At 45.2% G+C, this 22,245-nt stretch overlaps 1 protein-coding gene across 8 annotated transcripts in view; it reads left to right on the top strand.

Annotated features, from left to right (window-relative positions):
• Positions 1 to 22,245, top strand: part of OVCH1 (ovochymase 1) — a 56,139-nt gene that overhangs the window by 16,841 nt on the left and 17,053 nt on the right. For all 8 annotated transcript variants that reach the window (XM_081957141.1, XM_081957144.1, XM_081957140.1 and 5 more), the window contains 12 exons: positions 2,627 to 2,753; positions 4,008 to 4,141; positions 5,154 to 5,294; positions 5,527 to 5,657; positions 6,615 to 6,708; positions 7,829 to 7,957; positions 12,460 to 12,528; positions 13,696 to 13,876; positions 15,422 to 15,494; positions 16,911 to 17,106; positions 19,884 to 20,038; positions 21,908 to 22,061. In XM_081957141.1, coding sequence (XP_081813267.1) covers positions 2,627 to 2,753; positions 4,008 to 4,141; positions 5,154 to 5,294; positions 5,527 to 5,657; positions 6,615 to 6,708; positions 7,829 to 7,957; positions 12,460 to 12,528; positions 13,696 to 13,876; positions 15,422 to 15,494; positions 16,911 to 17,106; positions 19,884 to 20,038; positions 21,908 to 22,061 — 1,584 coding nt within the window. The remainder of the gene's footprint in view (positions 1 to 2,626; positions 2,754 to 4,007; positions 4,142 to 5,153; positions 5,295 to 5,526; positions 5,658 to 6,614; positions 6,709 to 7,828; positions 7,958 to 12,459; positions 12,529 to 13,695; positions 13,877 to 15,421; positions 15,495 to 16,910; positions 17,107 to 19,883; positions 20,039 to 21,907; positions 22,062 to 22,245) is intronic.

Raw genomic sequence — 22,245 nt, 5'->3', positions numbered from 1 at the left:
ACAGCAAACATGTGGATAGGGACAGTTGCTTTCTCTGGAAACTTCCAGGTTCTAGATGCTCTTTCTATAGTACGCTCTATGGCCATGATGGCGAACCTATGGCACGCTTGCCACAGGTGGCACACAGAGCCCTCTCAGCAGGCATGCGAGTCATCGCCTGGCTTAGCTCCACCACACATGTGTGCATGCCACAGGTGGGTTCCAGCTTCTTTTACTGCCAGGCCGCTCAGGGACGCACTTTGCGTGCTACGCGTGCATGTGCAGTAGTGAAAAATTGCTTCTGCGCATGTGCAGAAGCAAAAAAAAAAGATGGCGATGCCTATGGCCGATAGAACCAGTTCGGGGGTGTGGCTGGCCCAGTTATTACCTACTCGGCTGAACCGGTCTGAATTGGTAGGAACCCACCTTTGGCATGCGCCTCCTGCTGGCCTGTTGGTTTTCGGGTTTCTGCCGTGCATGCGTGGGGTGAGGCACACATGCAGGGGTCATGGTGACATGCACAGGGTGACACATGCATGTGTGGGTGTGGGGCGAGTGGGTGTGGGGTCATATGTGCATGAGCAGGAGGTGGAGAGAGTGCAGGGGGTACGCACACATGCATGGGGCACACATGGGGGGGTCATGCATGCATGCACGCAGGGGGGGCTGCACGGGGGGGCTGCGCACACATTGCATTATGGGTGCATGTGCACACTTTCGGCCCGCGATGACCAAAAGGTTAGCCATCACTGCTCAATGGTGACCAAGTCAGAAAACAGCAGAGTTATGAAGATGGGATGATGAGTCTGGAGTTCAGTGGCTTTGTTTTTAGATATCTAAGTATTCAAAGGGAGAATATTTCACATTTATTTTTTCCCCAAATTGAAGAGAGAAAGGTGCCGGTCTTTGCTCCCCTGTGATCATAGTGCTCACACGGTCAACCGCTAAAAGAAAACATGAAGTGATATGTGGCAAGTCGGTGGCAGAACGCACACAATTACTGGGTCAAATGCAGTAACTACTCTGCCAAGAATTAAACTGTGTACCTGAAAGATACTTTTTGAGATGGAATGAGCACCTGCATCACAGAGGGAGGAATTTTTGCCAACTCAGAACTTTCCCAGAAGGAGACCTGGATCAAGAGATTGTACAGTCCCAAGCTGGAGGGCGAAGGGAGACAGAGGTTGAAAGCAACTACATCCTAGATGCTGATAAAGGAGAATATTTGTAGCTCAGGGTTCAAATGCAGGGTCCATGGTGCTGTCTGAGCTAGAAAGCAACCAAGCGAGAGAGCACCAAGGACCCCTCACCCTAGAATGTTTCAGAATATATCTAGTAATATTTAGTTTGGCAACATTGATGTTAGGCTCATGCCCAGAGATGAGACTGAAATCCAATCAACTGCAATCTTTATTTGCTTACATCTAATAGACAGAATCTTGCCTAAGTATAGCTATAATTTTCTAAGCCAGGGGTGTCAAACTTGATTTCTTTGAGGGCTGCATCAGGGTTGTGTTTGACCTTGGGGGGGGGGTGTTGAATGGGCATGGCTGGGGTGGATGAAGCCAGGGTAGGCATGGCCAGCTCAACGTCCTGCAGCCCTCTGCCAGAGAAAGCAGAGCCTGGGAGGGCCAGCAGAGCCAACGCAGGCCAGTCCTTCACTGTTTCCAGGGCGGCTCTGCGGGCCAGATCTAAGCACCCCGCAGGCTAGATCTGACCTATGGGCTTTGAGTTTGATACCCCCGGTCTAAGCTAATAGATATAGTATATCCTTAGAGATTCTAAGGTGTAGTTACCCTGAACATCTTTTCCCTTCCTCCCCTCCAGCTCAGGATTGTGCTGTTGTGGCCCGCCAGCAGCCAGCAGATCTGGTAGCAGATTCGGGCAGTGAGGAGGTTGGGGAGGAACATGGGCCAGTCCTGGAGTCTGGAGAAGGCTCTGACGAGTGCTCTGTGTCAGAGGCAGAGATGGGGCCAGGGCTGTCTGATAATTATCAGCTGCCTTCAGAGTCGAACATCAATGGGGCAGAAGAACAGCTGGAGCCTGTTCCCAGTGTGCGCATACACAGATCTTCCAGGAGAAGGGAACAGCTAAGGAACAAGGATCGACTCGGGAATAAAGGCACAGGTGGACTGTGAATGGCCCCTCCCATAGGGAATAAAAGAGGAGCGAAAGGGGAGTGGAATTTGCAGGAGACAATTAGTTCAATTCATTAGGGAGAAGATCTGTTCCTGACTTCTTGCCAAGTAATTGCTGCTACAGCGTGGCATTTAGAAGATATTGGCCTGGCAGCTCTCCACGCCTGATCAAGGTCTGTAGTTGTGAAATCTCTTGAAAGACTATTGGCCGGGACTTTGCTGGAGAGGAATTCACTTTAAACTAAATAAAAGAGGTTTTATCGGACAAGGAGTTGGCTTCGTGCTTTTGGGAAGCCCAGGTCAGAACCTGTGCAGTTTCTTGATCTGAATCTCTTGGGAAAGTTCTGAGTTGGCAAAATAGTATAGTATAACCTTTATTGTCATTGTACAAAATAAATACCACAAAGTTGGTATGAAATCTTCCCCCTCTGCTTCTGCAGGGGCACATCCCATTACATCTTCATGCTGACAATATTTTACAGGAACCTTTTTTGGTTTCTCTTGCTCAGAATCTGGGCCAAAGTTTCTGTTTGCATCCAGCCAAGAAGAGTGCAATCCCCATGGAAGGCTGGTGTTTGGTGAAAGTGGCCTTGTTCAGTACCCCCGCCTGGCTGAAGACAACTACCTTGATAATAGGTATATATTTACCACAGGTGCTGAGTTTCCTTGAGGGACATTAATAAATGGACTGCCTTGCTAGGATTTTTTGGAACAAAAGGAGAGTTTGTTGATAAAGATGCAATAGAACAGGGGTGTCAAACTCAAGGCCCGGGGGCCGGATACAGCCCATGGGATAGTTAGATCTGGCCCGCAGGGACAACCTGGAAACAACAAAAGACCGGCCTGCGGTGTTTCTGCCAGCAAAAATTGAGTTTTCACTCCGTTTTCACTGACAGAGGGTTGCAGGAGGCCGTGGCAACTGAAAATAAAGCTCGGGATCAATACCTGTGATTTCTGTTTTATGCTAACTTCTCCATTACTACACCAAGCCAGGAACTAAAAAAAAAAAACAGAATTTTAATTTTTCATAAGTACTTTATTATGGAGCCAGGATAGTGTAGTGAAGTGATTTTCAAACTTGGCAACTTTCAGTTGTGTGGACTTCATTTCCCAGAATTCCTGGGAATTGAAGTTCACACATCTGAAAGTTGCCAAGTGTGAAAAACACTGTAGTGGTTAAGGCAAATAAGAATGGGGAGGTCCACCCTCATCCATGGGAGCTTACTGGGAGATCGGTCTGTCTCAGCCATCTGAGTCACACTCTTGTTGTTGGGAAAATATGACAAAGGGGCCTTATGTATGCTGCCTTAAGTTTCTAGACAAAAGGCAGGATATGAATACCACAACTACGGATCCTTTATCAGTGGTGGGATTCAAATTTTTTTACCACTGGTTCTGTGGATGTGGCTTGGTGGGTGTGGTGTGGCTTGGTGGGCGTAGCAGGGTAAGGATACTGTAAAATCTCCATTCCCTTCCCACTGCTGGGGGAAGGTTACTGCAAAATCCTCATTCCCTCCCGATCAGCTGGGACTCAGGAGAATAGATTGGGGCTGGCCCAGTCAGAGGTGGTATTTACTGGTTCTCTCAACTACTCACAATTTCCGCTACCGGTTCTCCAGAACTGGTCAGAATCTGCTGAATACCACCTCTGTCCTTTATGTTCCTATTTTCTCCCTGTGGTTCAATCTCCCCGTTGCATGCAAGCAAACAAATAACAGTTGAGGGAGACGAGTTTGCTGCTCTATCCCTTTGGGAGTACGTTTGTAGGTGGTAGAAGAAGAATAAGTGCAAGGTGTTTTCCACTGAGAGGTCCATGACAGTTCCTGACTCCAGGAGCTCAGTAATGTCATGTCTTCTGCCTAAGCCATAGTTTAAATTGTCTATTTCCAGCTGGTGCATTTGGAACCTAACTGTATCTGAAGATAAAATCATTCTGGTGGAATTTATCAAACTAGACGTAGAAGATCAGATTGAATGTGACCATGACTACGTTGCTTTCTATTCAAGCGAGAAGGAATTAATTGGTAGGTGGAAGGGCTCTCGTGCAATTCCTTGTGAAATTTCAGTCTATGATTTAGGAAACTGCCCTTGACTGAGTTGGGCCATTTTTCTGTCTAGCCCAGTGCATCAATTATGACTAACAGCTGCTCTCTGGAATGGTGGCTCTCTGACATAAAGGAAAGTTTTAAGGGTTGAGTCTGGGAAATGTGTTTGAGAACCTGCCATCTCTTGCGGAAAGTTCCTCTGAGTTGGAGACCAAATTTGTGCAATGGTAGATCCAAATTCAGTGATAGAATAATCCCCTGTCTTCTTTTTCTGACTTCTCCTGTTTTCTCTCTCTCTATTTCTGCTACCATGCCCTGCAATTGGATGGAGGCGAAGGACAGTTCATCTTACCAGATAGATCAGGGGTGTCAAATTCAAGGGCCAGATCCAGCCGCAGGTTGCTAAGATCTGGCCTGCAGAGCCGCCCTGGAAACATGAAGGAAGGACCAGCCTGCGGTGCCCCTGCCAGTGAAAATGGAGCTCGGGAGAGCTGCGTGTGGCCCTCCCGAACTCCATTTTCACTGGCAGAGTGTTGCAGGAGGCCATTGCAGCCATAAATGGAGTTTGGAAGGTCCACAGGCAGCACTCCCAACTCTGTTTTCACTGGCAGAGGGTTGCAGGAGGCCGTCACAGCAGAAAACGGAGCTCGGGAGCCCATTTTTTTCTGGCAGAGCACTCGGGCTGCCACAGGTGCCCTGACACAAATGACATTGAGCTGGTCATGCCCACTTTGGCCACGCCCATCCCAGCCCCCCAAGGTCAAACACAACCCTGATGTGGCCCTCAATGAAATTGAGTTTGACACTCCTGAGATAGATGAATTGGTGCCTTGCAGAGGGCTCTGGGGAAAGAATTGCCTGGACCCAAGAATCCTATCCTTGAGCTATACCAGTTGCATCTTCTGTAGTCCTTAAAGACCCACAAAGAGTGGGTCAGTAGGATGCGTGTGGCTCCCTCAGGGTTCGTCTTGACTTTGTTCTTTTCTAACAGGCAAAATCTGTGGTGATGTCTTGCCTTCCCCCTTGCTGATAGAGTCGGACCAAGCCATTGTTATATTTGTGTCGGATGGCAGCATTGGTGGCCGAGGCTTTGAATTCACCTTCAGTGCTGTGCATCCAGCATCTGAAGCAGGTAATTTCACCTTTGCCTCTGAACCTCTCTGCAGAGGACAGTTGGGGAACAGGCAGCTTCTTCGTCTCTACTTATTCTGAAAAATGCAAGTTGACATGCTGCCTCTATTTGCATGTTTTAAGTATATTCGGGTGGAAAAAGATCTTAATGTTGATTCACCAGTTAATAAGGTGCAGTTGATGCATAGCATCTCTGCTCATTTGCTGCCGCCTCTCTTGCTCCAATGTCCTAGGCTCTGGCTGTGGCAGTGTGGCAATGCTGGTGGAAGAAGGAAAGATTGACACGGCTAATTACCCGGACTTATATCCCAGCGGCACAAAATGCCACTGGCTCATTGAAGCCCCAGTGGACCGTGTCATCAAGGTAATAAGGAGCGATGACCTAGGTTGGAATGCAACCAACTTTTTTGCGATGCCTGTGTCAGTCAGTCACAAATCATTCTTGAGGCAACGATCTTGCTTATCTGTGTTCTCAAAGCACTTAAAATGGCCTTGTCATTGGCAGAGTGAGGCAACTGCCTTGAGCTGATGATTTTGGAGGTCAAGAAAGGGAAATGGATTATGATTTAATTCGATATTACTGAATTCTTTTCCTGCCAGACGTAGGGAGAGACGCTGAAAGGATTTCCTGTCTCAGGGACCCAAAATCATGTCTTGATTTGCCTTGCTGTGCTCATTGATCAGGTTGGGATCGAGTTTTTTGCTATGGCCTCAGAGATGTTGTTGGATTAGATGCCCTTCAGATATGTTAGGGCCACAATTTCTAGAATGTACCATCAGAAGCCCTAGAGCAAGGGCGTCAAACTCGATTTCATTGAGGGCCGCATCAGGGTTATGTTTGATGTTGGGGGGCTGGGGTGGTCGTGGCCAGGATGAGTGTGGCCAGCTCAACATCACTCATGTTGGGGGGGGGGAGGCTGTGGTGGCCTGAGTGCTCTGCCAGTGAAAACAGGCTCCCAAGCTCCATTTTCAGCTGCAACAACCTCCTGCAACCCTCTGCCAGCAAAAACGGAGCTTGGGAGTGCTGCTCGTGGACCTCATGAGCTCCGTTTTCAGCCGCAGTGGCCTCCTGCAACCCTCTGCCAGTAAAGATGGAGCTCAGGAGAGCCGTACGCAGCCCTCCCGAGCTTCATTTTTGCTGACAGAAGCACTGCTGTCCTTTGCTGTTTTCAGGGTGGCCCCGCGGGCCAGATCTAAGCACTCCATTGGCTGGATCCAGCCCCCAGGCCTTGAGTTTGACACCCCTGTCCTAGAGGACATCAAGATGGGGATGCTGTTGTGTATGTTTTATGGGGGTGAACACTAATATTCTCCCTTTCAGTTGGAGTTTGAAGACTTTGCTGTTGAAATCAGCCAGGATTGTATTTATGATGCTGTTGTTGTTTATGGAGACACCGAAGAAGACCACCAGCTAGGTAATAACTGTTTTGACTTGGCAAGGTGGACCTTGTCCATTGATTTTTGAAGATGGCGTGGATTATATTCTGAAAGAAAATAAAGCAAATGGGCAGTGGTTGATGACAAGAGATAGCAGACCAAAGCAAAATGTCTCCGGTTTAAATCATTTGTCCCAAAATCTTGAATCAACCTTCCTGAGGTGATTTAGACCAGCGGTCACCAACTGGTGGTCTGCAGAAAAAATGATTTGCATTTTTTAATATTGCACTAAATCAGGTGTCCTCAAACCACAGCCCCTGGGCCAGGTACCAGGGGCAGAAATTCCGACTTGAGGTCTGCTTCAGCCTCCTGGTGCGGTGCTTTGGGGAAAAGCTGGAGAGAAACGCCACTGGTGGCAAAGAGCCAGAAGGCCTTGTTCCAGTGGGATTGTATCATGGCCTGGAACTAGCTAACCCTCTCAGCCCGCTGAGCCTCCAGGCACCAGTACCTGGCCTTGCACTCCTGCAGGTCTTCCCTCTGCTTGGAAAGCCTATGCTTATAGTCCTCAGTGAGGTGCTTCTGCTGAGCCTCCTTCTCGGTCTGATCCAATTTGAACGGAGCTGTTTTGCCAAGTCTTTCTCGTGGTGGCTGCTTAGCTCCAGCAACTGCTTCCTATTGGGGCCCTAAGGAGCCTGGGCGGGCAGGCAAGGAGTGGCTGGGAGGGGAGGGGAGAGTAGGGGCTGGCGAGGTGCCCCTCGATGTGAGTGACATCAAGTTAGCCACGCCCACCCAGTCACATGACACCTAGCAATGCCCACCTAGTCACATGACACCTAGCCACGCCCACCCAGTCATTAGGTGTTATGTCCTGGCAGCCATCGCTTGTATATAGTTGGTTGTTAATCGTTAATAAAAGCAGTTGCAGTTTTCCTCAGAACGCGTCCTGCCTCGTTCTTCGACCGATATATAACATTAGGCAGATCATATTAGTGGTCCGCGGGATTTAAAATGATGAATTCAGTGGTCCCTGAGGTCCGAAAGGTTGGAGACCCCTGATTTAGACTCAGGGAGCTCCTTTCCCTTATTTGAGATATGGTTCCTGGTGAAAAGTACTTCACCGCCGATGGCGGGAATTGTGTTCTTTTTGCCCCCTTATAGCTCTCCTGTGTGGTTTCTCAATTCCTTCACCTGTGTGGAGCTCAGGGAACATCATGCTGATCCAGTTTGAGAGCGATGAAGAAAATAACTTCAGGGGATTCAAGGCCAAGTTCACGTTTTTCTCTTCAGGTTGGTTGGGGATGTTCTCTTCAACGTCGGCTTCCGCTAAATAGAAAATCTGCACGTCTTTTGATCCAGAGTCAATGGGAATGGAGAGAAATTAGAGAGATTCACTTAAGGCCTCGCCTGAGTGTGCAAATCAGGCTGGGGGATTTCTTGATGGCACTGGATTCTACTTAGTATCAACTCCAGGCCAAGGTAAAAGGTACGGCTGCAGATTTGATACCCCTGACATAAACAGTTGAAGTCGCCTATTGGGGCAGGAGTGTTTTTGTGGTGAAATATACTCATGATCTTTCAGAGTCATCTGCAATTGGACCATTTTGATTCGCTTAACGAATCTTTTACCTAGCAAGGAAAATTTGGGGCTCGTTTGCGGTGGTAAGTCGAGGACTACCTATATTATCCTCAGTCATACCGAGATTGCTTGGAATGTGTGTGGGCACCCATTGTGTTCTTTTCAATGCCTGCAGTTTAGCCAGGTAAACTAGGATGGAGAAAGCATGGGGGCAGAACGAATTACGGAATAAAGTGTATGGATCAAACGGTTGCAAAATGTGGAAATTAAAAATAAATGAAAGGGGCCAAGGATTTGTTTCCTTTCCACTTCACAAACAGAGGGAGGGGGGGAGAATTATTTGGCATTATCAAGTGTTTTTGAGGTTCTCAACTGACTTGTCCTGTGGAGCAAAAATAAGCATTTAACTGGTCAGTTTTCAATCTTTTATCTGTTCATCGTGATCCTTTTTTGAAAAAGCCTCTTAGGTCAAACTATTCCAAGATGTACAATGATGAAAATTTTAGGATGCAAGAAAATATACTTTTCTTAGAAGACATTGTGAATTTTGTTCTGAGTGGGACGTGCAGGCCGATCAATGGCATCTGTAAGGAAAATACAACCTGTTACATATAGCACTAGCACTTAAACTTCTATACCGCTTCACAGGGCTTTACATCCCTCTCTAAGCGGTTTACCGAGTCAGCATATTTCCCCCAACAATCTGGGTCCGCATTTTATCAACCTGGAAAGGATGGAAGGCTGAGTCAACCTTGAACCTGATGAGAATCAAACTGTTGGCAGTTGGCAGAATTAGCCTGCAATATTGCATTCCAACCACTGTGCCACCATGGCTCTTCTGAGTTGTGCAGCTATGTTGACTTTAGGATCTTGCAACTTCTAGGTCATATGATGACCCATATTTCCACATTCCTTTTAGAGTTTGCAGCGATTCAACCAGCACACAAGTAAATAATTCAGCAGGATTCATTTATAGAAGAAATTTGTTTATATACAATAATATAACGCATGGTGCATGTATACAATACCCATACAGCAGAAGCCAGAACCAGAACAACCCGAATTCAGAATCTAGAAGCACAGAAGCACAGAATCTATAATCCAAGGACAAACCACATCTTATATACAGACCAGTTAAGCTAAGCCATGCCCAGGCTCCGAGCCGTCTCCCATGGCTCACAACAGATCCTGTTTCTTAGTCACCAAACAGTTCCCATTGGCTGACTTGTTGTTATGGCTATCCCATCTCATTTTTCCTTATACACTGACAATTCCCGCAAAAGATTCATTCATAATTGTTTCAAATGACAAAATATGTTCAGATGATCTCATCATAGCTTTCTTTCTGAATGAGAATAGCAGAAAAAAGACATTTGGAGTAGAAAAATAAAAAGGAAGACTTGGACAGGTTCTATTGTGTGGTCTCTTTTGTATGTAAAGCAAAAGATTTTCCAAAAGAAATTGGTTGTACATTAGACTCATGACAAAGGACCAGCAAAATATCTGCTACGTTCAGATCTCCATCTCAAGGAATATGATTTATTCTTTCCGGAAATGTTAAGAAGGCTATATGTTTTTGATAATAAATAACACCACAGTTGCAGTCTTCAACATTATAACAGTGAATGTTAGACTTATTTTGTGCATTACCTTGCACACTTTGAATCACCATTCCATTGTTTCTATGCAATTAGTGTGAGATTTTGAAAAACAGAAATGGATCCTTTTATGCAACAATTTTTGGTGAATGTCAAAGTCATTGAGTTCCCCCACCTTCCTATCTTCCTCTTAGCATTTTACCTGCCTTCCAGTCAGTTTTACAAGTTATTCAGTGAATCTGATTTTATTCTCCAAAATGAAGGCAAATATACGTGTCCCAAGATAATGTTGCAGGATCCAATCTGGGTTGGTCACCAGGACCAGAGGTTTTGTCTTCCGAGCTTTTGGACTCGTGCTGGAGCCCATCCTCAGGGAACTTTTCTCTAGCAAAGTGTGTGCTGTTCTCTGTGGTCTATTTATAGTGCTTGTTGTATGTGTCTTTTTAGATGTTTATCGGAGTGTGTTGATGGCTGGTTTTTAAGTCATTAGCTGTCATTTGCTTGTGCTGCCCAGCTCTCCCCTTCTAAGTACTTGGTAGGCTGATGGTAAATCAGCACTCCTGTTGACTGACGAGGGGCCTCTTTCCCAGGCTTCAATTACTTCCCTGGATGTTTTTGTGCCTGCTCGTCCAACAATCTTAGTAGCTGCAAAATTGAATGTGTGTCCTTGTTCATTGCAGTATGAATCTACCAATGAATTCGGGTCTTCTCACCCAACCACTCACTTGTGTTCTTGCAATCTGGTGGTTAGCTTCCTCTTCCTCTTTCTTACATAGTCACAGGAGAAATCCATGCAGGGTATTCGGTAGATTACATTGGAAGTATTTCTCACCTCCAATTGATCTTTACAATGCATAATTTTTTATCTTTACAATGCATAATTTTTGTCCTTCTAAGGTAGCCTCTGGGCAGTGTGCAATGCCCACTTGCAAAGCTCGGCAACTGCGTTCTACAGCTTCTGAAATGTTTTTGATGTATTATTCTATACTACCCAGCTTTGCAATGCTTAAAAAACCTTCACTAGTGTTTTCCCCCTTCTTAATACAGTATAACAAGCATGACTTTCCAGCATTTTGCAAGTAAAACTAGTAATACTTCCATTTCAAAACATTTCAGAAATCATGATTCTGAGAAGGGAAGGGGAGAGATGCCATCCATCTGGTAAACTTGAAAGATTTGTTTTGCTTGCCATGTTTACATGTATATATCCAAACTAGACTGTGTTGTTTCTCCATGTCTTGTAATATATGTGGGTATATGCCAGTGGTGGGATTCAATTTTTTTACTACCGGTTCTGTGGGCATGGCTTGGTGGGTGTGGCTTGGTGGGTGTAGCAGAGGAAGGATACTGCAAAATCCCCATTCCCTCCCGATCAGCTGGGACTCGGGAGGCAGAGAATAGATGGGGCGGGGCCAGTCAGAGGTTGTATTTACCAGTTCTCCGAACTACTCAAAATTTTCGCTATTGGTTCTCTAGAACTGGTCGGAACCTGCTGAATATCACCTCTGATATATACATAATTTTGTATTTATTTATTTAGTCATTTTTATGTAGTGTATATTGGAGGTGGTGGCCCTTTGAGAGCTGTATGCAATGAAATTTCATTTTAATGTAAGCCGGTTGGTGTACAATCAAAGTGACAATAAAGTTATTCTAAGTCTAGGTTTCTAAGAAAGAGAATGTATGTATGTATGTACGTACGTATGTACATTTATATCGTATTCCCCCCTAAAATATGACCTACTAAGAAAGTAAGTCCTAGCTTGATTTTTACACATGTGCCCAATATAAGCCCTACCCCCAAAATAAGCCTTAATTAAGACACTGCCCACTCCAGGATGCATGGGTAAAAATTAAGCTAAAATGGGGATGATGGGATGAAATTGCCCTACTACGGATAGTTGCAGCCAGGCCTCGCAAACTTCAGTCCATTTCTTCTGCAGCCAGCAAGGCTTTCCAATCGATCCACAGCTCTGTTATTGACTACAGAGGTTTCAGGAAAGCTTTGTTGGCTGCAGAAGAAATAGGCCGAGGTGTGTGAAGCTTGGCTGCAATTATCCGAAGAAGTTCCTGAAAGCCTCTGACAGTGGAAATGAGGCCAGGGGTGATGTACACAAGTGAGGTGAGGCAGTGGATGACATCTATCCAAGAAAATAAGACCTGGTGCCTTTTTTGGTGGCAAAAAAATATAGGATTGGGCAGGGGTGAAGTCCAGCAGGTTCTGACAGGCTCTGGAGAACCGGTAGCGTAAATTTTGACTAGTTCGGAGAATCAGCAAATACCACTTCTGGCTGGCCCCAGAGTGGGTGGGAATGGAGATTTTGCAGTATCCTTCCCCTGCCACGCCCACCAAACCACGCCCACCAAGCCACACCACGCCCACCAAGCCACACCCACAGAACTGGTAGTAAAAAAATTGAATTTCACCACTGGGACAGGGTTTTATTTTCGGGAAAACACAAGTATGTTGGGGAAAGATCCCAGTGAAGAGAGAATCAGAAAAATAGGAATAAGTTCTTTGAGTGGAGCACTGAATTGGGTAAACTTGACTCTTTTGTGTTGAATGGTTGAGAAATACCTTTTTGCTGAACTAAAGCTTCATTTCCTTCCTACAGCAACATCTAAAGGTGAATATGAAGGTCTGCTCTCTATATCTGCTTTTGAACCAAAAGATATCCCACTGGGTAAGCAAGTTCCTCAAGGATTAATAATAGCTCCGCTCTTGGATTTCCTAGGAAACAACTTGAATATGAAAAGGGGAGGATTACTAAAGCCCAGCAGTCTTACCTTTAATTTGACTTAGGCATTTCCAGACAGTCCTGTTATTGTAACATCAGTCTGCTTAATTCATTCATAAAATGATACGGGAATTGGGAAAACTCCAAATTGCAAGACTTCCCTCTTCTAACTATGCTGAATCTTCCTATCATTATTGCTGTCTTCTGTGCATATAAAGAAGCTATTAAGAAAAAAAAGAGTAATTAACTTTACGATATCTTTTGACAGATAACGCCAAAATGTGTCTGTCTGGAAATATTCCCATTTGAGCTGTCTGTTCTCTCATGCCTGAAGGTTTATGGATTCTGTTGTTGCCCATTAGGAACATAAAACTGTAATGGTTAGATTTGAAATGCTTCTGTTAGATACTTGTTTGAACTACAGTGGTTTCCACCAAGGTCCTCTGTTCCGGCGGGAACAGAGGTTTAATCCTATTGGTCGAAGGGTCTGACAGCTCCCTATAAAAGGGCTGCTGTCAGACTCAACCTTCGCTGGATTGTTCTCACTTGTTGTGCTTAATAAAGAGCTGTTGTTACCGTTAAGCCTGTGTGTGCCTCTCCATTACCCAATCTAACAGCTTCATTTTTTTGCATTTGGCAACGACTGTATGTGTGTGTGTGTGTTTGTGTTTCAGCATAACTCTGGAAAGCCTCGAGCAATTTCAACCAAACTTGGTACACAGATGACGTACTTTCTGGGGGGAAAAATACTGTGGGGATAAGACACCCCTAACACCCCTCAGGGTTTGTGTTCTGTTAAGATACAGCCTGTTGTGCCTTAAAATGGCTTCTACTGTACTGCTGTAAAATGGCTTCTGCTGTATAGCACAGTGGAGTTGCCATGGTAACGGCTTCACAGTACTCCACAAGGGGGCTCCCTTTGGTAAGGGGGAAAATCCAATGTTAGAAATTACGTTTGCTCCAGACATTTTCCCCCTATAAATAAATACCCGGGCAATGCTGGGTTATTAGCTAGTGATGATTATAAAAACTTGAAACTTCACTTTCCAGGCAAAGCATTATTGAATTCTCCTGGATGTCCTCTAGCTTTTGATCCCCCTTCTCTTGCTGTAGATATTTGTGGTTTCCCCCCTTTTGGTCCTCAGAGGCTGACAAGACATATCATTGGGGGAGAAGAAGCTTGTCCTCACTGCTGGCCCTGGCATGTGAGTTTGCACTTTCTGGGTGATTACAGGTGTGGTGGTGCCATCATCAACGCGACTTGGGTGCTCACAGCCGCTCACTGCGTAAAGATGTAAGTACAGATGGTAAGATGGTAAGCCAGGCAAAGTAGCCTTTTGCAGACACTGGTTGTTTGGAATAAAGTAGGTAAGATTTAATTTAGACCAGGGAAGAATACTATGACACTTCAGTTCCTACAGGGTCCTGAAACATTTTGGAATGAAGGAGTAGATGAATCAATATGAATCAATATTGGCTATTTGCTTTTATTATGAATGGCTTATGTTACTATACAATTGTTACTGATTAAACCAATATTTGCTGTTTGCTTCTGATACGATATACTGTCGGAAATTAGTTGTTTTTCTAGCCTACCTAGATTAATATAACTTTAATATTGGATGGCATTACTGCAAATGTTATCTCACTGCTGCATTTCGCTTCTATTCTTGGCTTCAAAGCTAGGGACATTCTTGAAAACATAGAAGAAATTGTTACGTGGGAATATCAGGCCCTATAGATAAAGGAACCAAACTGGGGAGTTTTCCTGGGTCATAAATCCTTAAAGCATTCTGCCGAAAAACAACTCAGCAAAGGGAGTCTTTCCACCCCCTACACAAGGCCATAGGAATACTTCCTAGATAAGGTAGACAGTGACAGGAGCTTGAACAAAAGAACGCTTTAAATATCACATTGGTAACGAATCTTTGTCTCTGATTGGATAAACTTTGTTTCTATCTGCCTAAAATGTACATAATACTCTGAGCCACTCTTGTAGGGTGTGGCTACATTTGTTTGTATGTTTTGGATATAGTTTTGTCACCCAGCTTTTGCTATAAATAAAAGCTGATATTTTTGGCAAGCCTTGTCTCGAGTCTCACTCTCTTTGGCATTTCAGTGACTCAGGGAAACAGCTGGAACCTTACAGCAACTTAATTCATTCTGCAGAGTGGGGGTATGAATATAATGAAGAACATCTCAGCTTTCACACGAACATTCCTGTGATTTGTTGCAGGAACAAGTTAAATGAAAAAGCTAAAGAAAAGTTAAATTGAAAGATGTATGTATGTATGTATGTATGTATGTATGTAGGTATGTAGGTATGTAGGTATGTAGGTATGTATGTATATATATATATGTGTCATGTCAAAGAACCTGGTATACCCAAATATTGGAGGGAGCATACTGCTTCACTTAATCATTTCCTTGGCTCAGCTGATAAGGGAGGAGAGCTTGTGGCTTAGAGGCTAATACAACTGCCTAATATGTAAAAACAGCCCAGGTTCGAATCCCAGTAAGCGTATGGCTAGCTGATGAGAGCTAAATAGTTTGAAATAGATCTATACTAGTCTCTCTTTATTTATTTATCAGCACAAATTACATCTATAATTTGAAGCTTGAAATAGATCTATACTAATCTCCCTTTATTTATTTATCAGCACAAATGCAACACAAATGTAACAAAGGCAACATTAAAAAATGGCTTTCTGCCTGGATGGCTCCTAGGGTGAGCCGAAAGACAGAAAAAGGGAAGCAGTATGCTCCCTCCCATATTTGGGTACCAGGGGTTGTGACACAATATATTCCTTATATGTATTCCTTTCCTTCCTTTTTTTAGAACAAATAATCCATCATACTGGACTGTTGTTGCTGGAAGCCATGACAGGCTACTGAAAGAAGCTGCTGAACAGGTTGAGACAAACTTAGTTGTATGTTTCTTTTTGCTCACCTGTTTTATGCACATATGGTCCTTGTTTCAGCCCCTATTCAGCATCTTCAGGTTTGACTGGGAAAATTCTTGCAGGGTTTAAACTAGTGAGGAGAGGAAAAAAATGGGGACCCCCCCCCCCCCACACACAATCTCTGTAGGTAATCTTTACTGTGTCTGATACATTTCCATCTTCACCACCCACGTGCAGAACAAAGAGATTGGAGAAGAACGGATTACAAGAGAATAAGCAGGCAGACAATAGGAAATACACTGAGCTGTTTGCCTAGTGCACTCATGGTTCCTAGGCCTCGTTCCTAGCTCTTGTAATCCTCTCCTCTCCAATACATAAATAAAACATTTCTTTCCATCTTGTTAATCATACCAGTGGAATCCTCATCTCTTTCTTCTTTCTCTCTGGCTATTTTGGTCAGGGGTGGGTTGCTGCCGGCATTACTGGTTTGGTGCACGCAGGAATTTTGCGTGCATGCGCTAACTTTGAACACACGCATGCAAGATGCGCAAGATGCACAGGATGCATGCATCCACATTTGCAAAATAAGAAGGTCTATGCATGTGCAAAGCCTTAAAAAACTAAACAAAAATTGCAATGAAAGTTGTTCTGCGCATGCGCAGAACCGAAAAACAAAATGGTGCCGCCCTAGGAGAATCAGTTCGGGGGCATAGCAAACCCGGACCGGATCGGTAGGAACCCACCTCTGATTTTGGTGAGGAGGGCATGAATTGTCTTTGCCATAAAGCCCAAACTGATGGTATTCTGAGCTGATGACTTATCATTATACTGAAGACTACAGGAAGTTGAACCGCAGGCAAATCATTCCAGCTCTAAAATCCCCAGAGAAAGAGACCCTGTCTTATTTTCGGGGAAACACGGTAAAAAAACCCATATACGTCTAAGAGTGTTGTCCAAAAATGGCAGAATGAAAGCGTTAGTAAAAGGAAAGGGCATATTGTGTGGTATATTTGTTCAGATGGGGATGCTGGCAGGAAGAAGGAATTGCGCTGCAGCGAGAATGAAAGGTGGCTAATTTATATCAAGTGCGGGCTAAAATAAGGAGGTTCATAGCTTATCAGCCAAAGGCAGCACTACGGTAGCGGTGCTGGCAGCTCTTATCTGATTTCAGTGTTTGCTACAGCCTAAAAAGAAAAGGATAGAGACAATTCTTGCTGCAGGAGCATTTATTGATTAGGGAGAGCCCCGTAGAGGAAGTTGCTGATTATTTTACAAAGAGATGTTGGCTAAGAATGAAATTTGTAACTAAACTGGTATTTCCCCTACTTCCCCCCCAGTCTTCCCACCCGCTAAACAGCTACTATGTACGGTACTGAGTGAAAAAGACTGGATACTGATTCTATTGAGTCCATTCTCTTGATGCAGGTGAGAAGAGTCAAGAGCATTACAGTGCACCCGGCCTTTGAGGTTGCAAGCTACGATTCTGATATTGCCCTCGTCCAGCTGCAAACGCCTCTGATCTATAGTGCAGCGGTGAGGCCTGTATGCCTGCCAAGGTCCATGGAGCCGTTGCCGTCCTTTGTGCTTTGTACTGTGACTGGCTGGGCAAGTTTCCAAGAAGGTGAAGTCCATGTTCTCCCTCACGCGGAATCGACACTGTCAAGGCTCCACCTTTGTTAAAGCTTAGCAAAAATAGGAGAGAGACAGAGGTGGTAATTCAGCAGGTTCTGACCAGTTCTGGAGAACCGGTAGCGGAAATTTTGAGTATTTCAGAGAACCAGTAAATACCACCTCTGACTGGCCCTGCCCCCATCTATTCTCTGTCTCCCGAGTCCCAGCTGATTAGGAGGAAATGGAGATTTTACAGTGTCCTTCCTCTGCCATGCCCACCAAGCCACGCCACGCCCACCAAGCCATGGCACGCCCACCAAGCCACGCCCACCAAGCCACGCCCACAGAACCGGTAGTAACATTTTTTGAATCCCACCACTGGAGAGAACCGATCTAGAACTAAGGAGATCGGTTGTCCTTGAGAACAATGGATATGTTTGCCCTCAGAAGTTGTGGATGCACCATCACTGGGCATTTTAAAGAAGAGATTGGACAACCATTTGTCCAGAATGGTGTAGGGCAGAGGTATCAAACTCGATTTCATTGAGGGCTGCATCGGGGTTGTGTTTGACCTTGTAGGGCTGGTGGGTGTAGCCATGATGGGCATGGCCATTGTGGGTTTGACATGGAACTCATGTCAGGGGCACCTGTGGTGGCCAAGGCAGACTCCCTCAGTCCCATCTTCCTTCTTTCCTTCCTTCCTTCCACTTTCTTCTTCCTTCTCCTCTTTCCTTATTTTTCCTTCCTTGCTCTATTCCCACCTTCCCATCTTTTTCTTTGTCTTTCCTCTTTCCCTTTCTCCTTTCCTGCCCCTTCTTGCATGCTCAAAAGCAAAAGGTGAAACATTTCTCCTTTTGTTTTGTTTTTAGTTTATTTCGACAGCTCTCTGCCAGCGACAATGGAGCCCACGTGCGCTCCCTCCCCGAGCTCCATTTTCGCTAGCAGAGGCACCACGGGCCAGTCTGTTGCTGTTTCCAGGCCGGCCCTGTGGGCCAGATCTAAGCACCCTGCAGGCCGCATCCAACTTACGGGCCTTGATACCCCTGGCGTAGGGTCTCTTGCTTGAGCAGGGGATTGGACTAGAAGATCGCCAAGATCCCTTCCAACTCTGTTATTCTGTATTCTTATATTTGAGGCCTTGTTTATGTTAAGCTTCTACAGTAATCTAGCCACGTTCTGTCTGGAAGTTTGCTGCAAAATCTAACTAGAGCAATTCAGATTAAAGCAATTTAGAGACCTGTGATTTACCACCAAATCTTGATGTGAAATTTGGCAATCTCCTTTTATTGTTCTTCTCCATTTAGAACAGTGATTCTTAAACTGGGCGTAATTATCCAAGGGAGCAATTTGGAGATATCCTGAGGGGTGATGGAGCAATTTGTAATTGCTTGTTTTGTGAGTTGAGGACTGTCGCCCACCAAGATACTTTATGTAAAACAAGAGTTTGTTTGTTTTTAATGGGAATAATGACATAATTCAAGGCCATGAAAACGAGTAATAAGGTCAAACAGTTTTAAGAACCATTGATTTAGAGGGACACACCATGACATTTAATAAAAAGAGAGATTCTGCATTTTGAGATCAATATACAACTGTGTGAGCACATTGCACACATCCTGGGTAAATATATGTTAGGGGTATGGATATTTGATTTGGGAATTCAATTTGAAAATGTATCCGTTGAATCTCTGAGCCAAATCAGATCTTTTAATCAACTCAGCAAATTTATTTATATCAACTTGAATGCATCCAAATCAATTTATACAGCTTTTATATCCATGCAGAAATGTTTATTCTGTAGCATTTCGGAATTCAGAATCAAATGAACCTATTCTTAGAACTACTGTATTTTTGGCACTATAAGATGCTCCGGACCATAAGATGCACCTAGCTTTTGGGGAGGAAAACTGCAATCTTTTTCTTTTAGGCATAACTTACGTAGATGTGATCCAAACCTTAGTAATGCATTTTGAAGATTTTCCACCCAGTGCAGTAATGACTAACTTATTTTGGCTTGTGTGCCAAAAGCTGCGGAAGTGCAGGGTGGTCGTGCACAGGTGCTATGTGTGCGCCCCAGCGCGTATGCGCGCATGACCAGCACTCCCCTCCACTTTTGATGCACTTTTTTCACCCTCCCTAGGCTCCAGAGGCTTTCTAGGGGCCTGGGGAGAACGAAAACAGCCTTCCCTGCCCCCCCCCCCCCGGAGGCCCTCCAGAGGCTTCAGGAGCTTCCCTGAAGCCTCTGGAGCGCAAAAAATCAGCCCTACGGGCAAACTGGAAGTTCAAGAACAGACTTCAGGTTTGCTTGTAGGGCCGTTTTTCACCCTCCGGAGCCTTCAGGGAAGCCTTCTTAAGGCTCCTGAAGGCTCCGGAGGGTGAAAAACAGGCTCAAAGGAAGGCTGAAGTCAGCTGGAGCTGACAGGGCAATGCCTTGCATGCCCTAACAAATGGCTCCACGTGCTACCTGTGGCACATGTGCCATAGGTTCACCATCATGGCCCTAGTATCTACTCCAGGGGTCAGCAACCAGCGGCTTTGGAGCCGCATGTGGCTCTTTCATCCCTCTTCTGTGGCTCCCTGTCACAGGTCAGTAAAAGGAAAAATGACGCCGCCCTAGGAGGAGACTCTATGGTGGGATAACCAGACTTCCTGTTGGCTCCAGAATTGAACGTGGGGCTTCCGATTAGGACTGTTGTGGCTCTTTAGGTGTTTAAGGTTTCCAATCCCTTTTTCCCATCAAAGGGAAAAAAATGCATTACTCTGAAATATTATTCTCCTGTTTTATAGCTGGAGGTCTCGCTACCCGTCTACAACAAATGCATGTCCCACTGGTGGCCAATGACCTCTGTGAGCAAAACTACTACTTTAATCACCCTGGAGGCATCACACCTCAGATGTTGTGTGCTGGTTTTGCATCTTTGGAAGGCCAGGATTCCTGCCAGGTATCAAGGGACAAGAAAAACATAGACTGCAGCCCAGAAGGGTAAACTAGAATAAGGAACGTATGCTCAAGCTACCAAAAATGGATCAACTGCATCTTATTATATTAAATAAGTTACAGTTATTGACCAAAGAGGATCAGTAACTTAAAGGTTGAATTTGGAACTCTTTCACACTTTTTCAGGAAGGGAAGAATAATAGATTGGGGGTTGGGGCATCAGTATTGTTCATGGGATATAATAGTGATGGCTAGCCTTTTCCCCATCGTGTGCCAAAAGCAGAGGGAGCGCAGGGGGGTTGTGCGCGGGCGTGCCCACACCCATAATTCTATGCGCGTGACCTCCAACGCGTGCACGCACGACCCCCATCTTCTCCCCACTATTAGTGCACAATGGATCCATTTGTTGCCCTCCTCAGGCTTCAGAGACTTTCTAGGTGCCTGGGGAGGGCGAAAACGTCCTTCCCTGCCCCTCCATTCCCTGAAGCCTCCGGAGGACGAAACCAGCCCTACGAGCAACCCGGAAGTCCATTCCTAATCTTTTGAGTTGCCTGTAGGATTGTTTTTCACCCTCCGGAGGCTTCCCTGAACCTTCTGGAGGGAGAAAAATGGCCCAATGCACAAATTGGAAGTTCATTCCCGAACATCCAGTTTGCGCGTTGGGTTGCAGCCGGCGAAAAACGGCCAAAAATGAAGGCCGAAGTCAGTTGGCCAGCGTGCTCATGCGTGCTTGAGCTGACAGGGCAACACCTCGTGTGCCCTAACAAATGGCTCTGCATGCCACCTGTGGCATGTGTGCCATAGGTTCTCCATCACGGGGATATAAACATGGTTCCTTTTGGGCTGGTACCTTACTGGTACCAACAGAAGAGAATACTTGTAGCTCAGGGTTGAATTGCGGTCTCTGAGCTTGGTGGGGTGGTTTTTTTGCAATATGTTTCATTATCAAACTAGGTAACATCATCAGTGTTAGGAGAAACTGGGCTTTGCTCTTGTTTTTATATACTAGTCTAGTGGCTTGTCCTATCAGTGTTGATCAGGGATGGGATTCAATTTCTTTTACTACCAGTTCTGTGGGCGTGGCTCTGTGGGCGTGGCAGGGGAAGGTACTGCAAAATTCCCATTCCCTCCCCTCTCCACTAACCTGCTTTTCAGCTCCTTTTCAGGGCAACAAAGAAGATCAGCTGGGAGGCAGCGGGGGAGGGGCCAGTCTATTTCCTGGTTGTCCGAACTACTCAACATTTCTGCTACCGGTTCTCCAGAATCTGTCAGAACTGGCTGAATGCCACCTCTGGTGTTGACAGGATTGTTTTTGGTGCTCTTAATTAGGCTGTTGTTTATTATTAGTTTGTTTATTTGTGTTGGTAGCTTCTTGATTGGGGTATTCTTCGCCTGTTCTGTTATTAATCTTGGTGTCAATCTTTGCTCATATGGATGTTGATTGTTTGTGAGGAAGTGTCTTGGTTTTTTTGTTTCCTTTGGGGTTTTTTGATTGTCTCGTTTGAGTGGCGTGTAGATCAAGGAATCCCCAAGAGCAACACTGACGGGGCAAGCCATTAGTATATAAAAATGAGAGCAAATCCCACTCCGTTCTGGCACTGATGATGTTATCTAGTTTGGTAATGAAACATCTGCAAAAAAACCACCGACCTCAGAGAGAATCTCTACTGCTGCTGAAAGCCATAACTCTGATACACGGGTCTCACAGCCATTCTCGTTATTGCCCTTGCTGCAACTCAGCTTATAAAATTCCATGCCTGCGTGGAAAAATGATGGATTTAGACGTGTGCATTAGAAATATAAATATAAAGCAGCGTGTTCTTTCTATACATTTTGCAAATTGGGTGTGTTTGTGGGCATGTTTTTTTTCCAGGGGGATTCAGGTCTGCTGGTTTGCCAAAATGAACACAAGCCATTTATGCTCCACGGACTTGCTAGCTGGGGCGTGGGCTGTGCTCAGCCTAAGAGACCAGGTGTTTATTCACGAGTGAGTGCCTTTTTTGACTGGATTGTATCTGTAATGAAAGGTAAGTATAGTCCTACCCCATGGTCTCTCTTTGGTTCTAAATGCTAAGCAATACTGTCTTCCAATATTTGAGTGGCATTGTCTGCTTGGATTAGAGCAGGGTTCCCACATTGTGAGGTATACTTTCCTTGGGGAGGTGCAGGCAGACTCCAGAGGAGGTTTGAAGATTTTTATTTTTTATGTCT

This window comes from Natrix helvetica (genome assembly GCF_964273705.1).
Source record: "Natrix helvetica genome assembly, chromosome: 6".
Taxonomy (NCBI): Eukaryota; Metazoa; Chordata; class Lepidosauria; order Squamata; family Natricidae; genus Natrix; species Natrix helvetica.
This window is presented reverse-complemented; position numbering and strand designations above follow the sequence as displayed.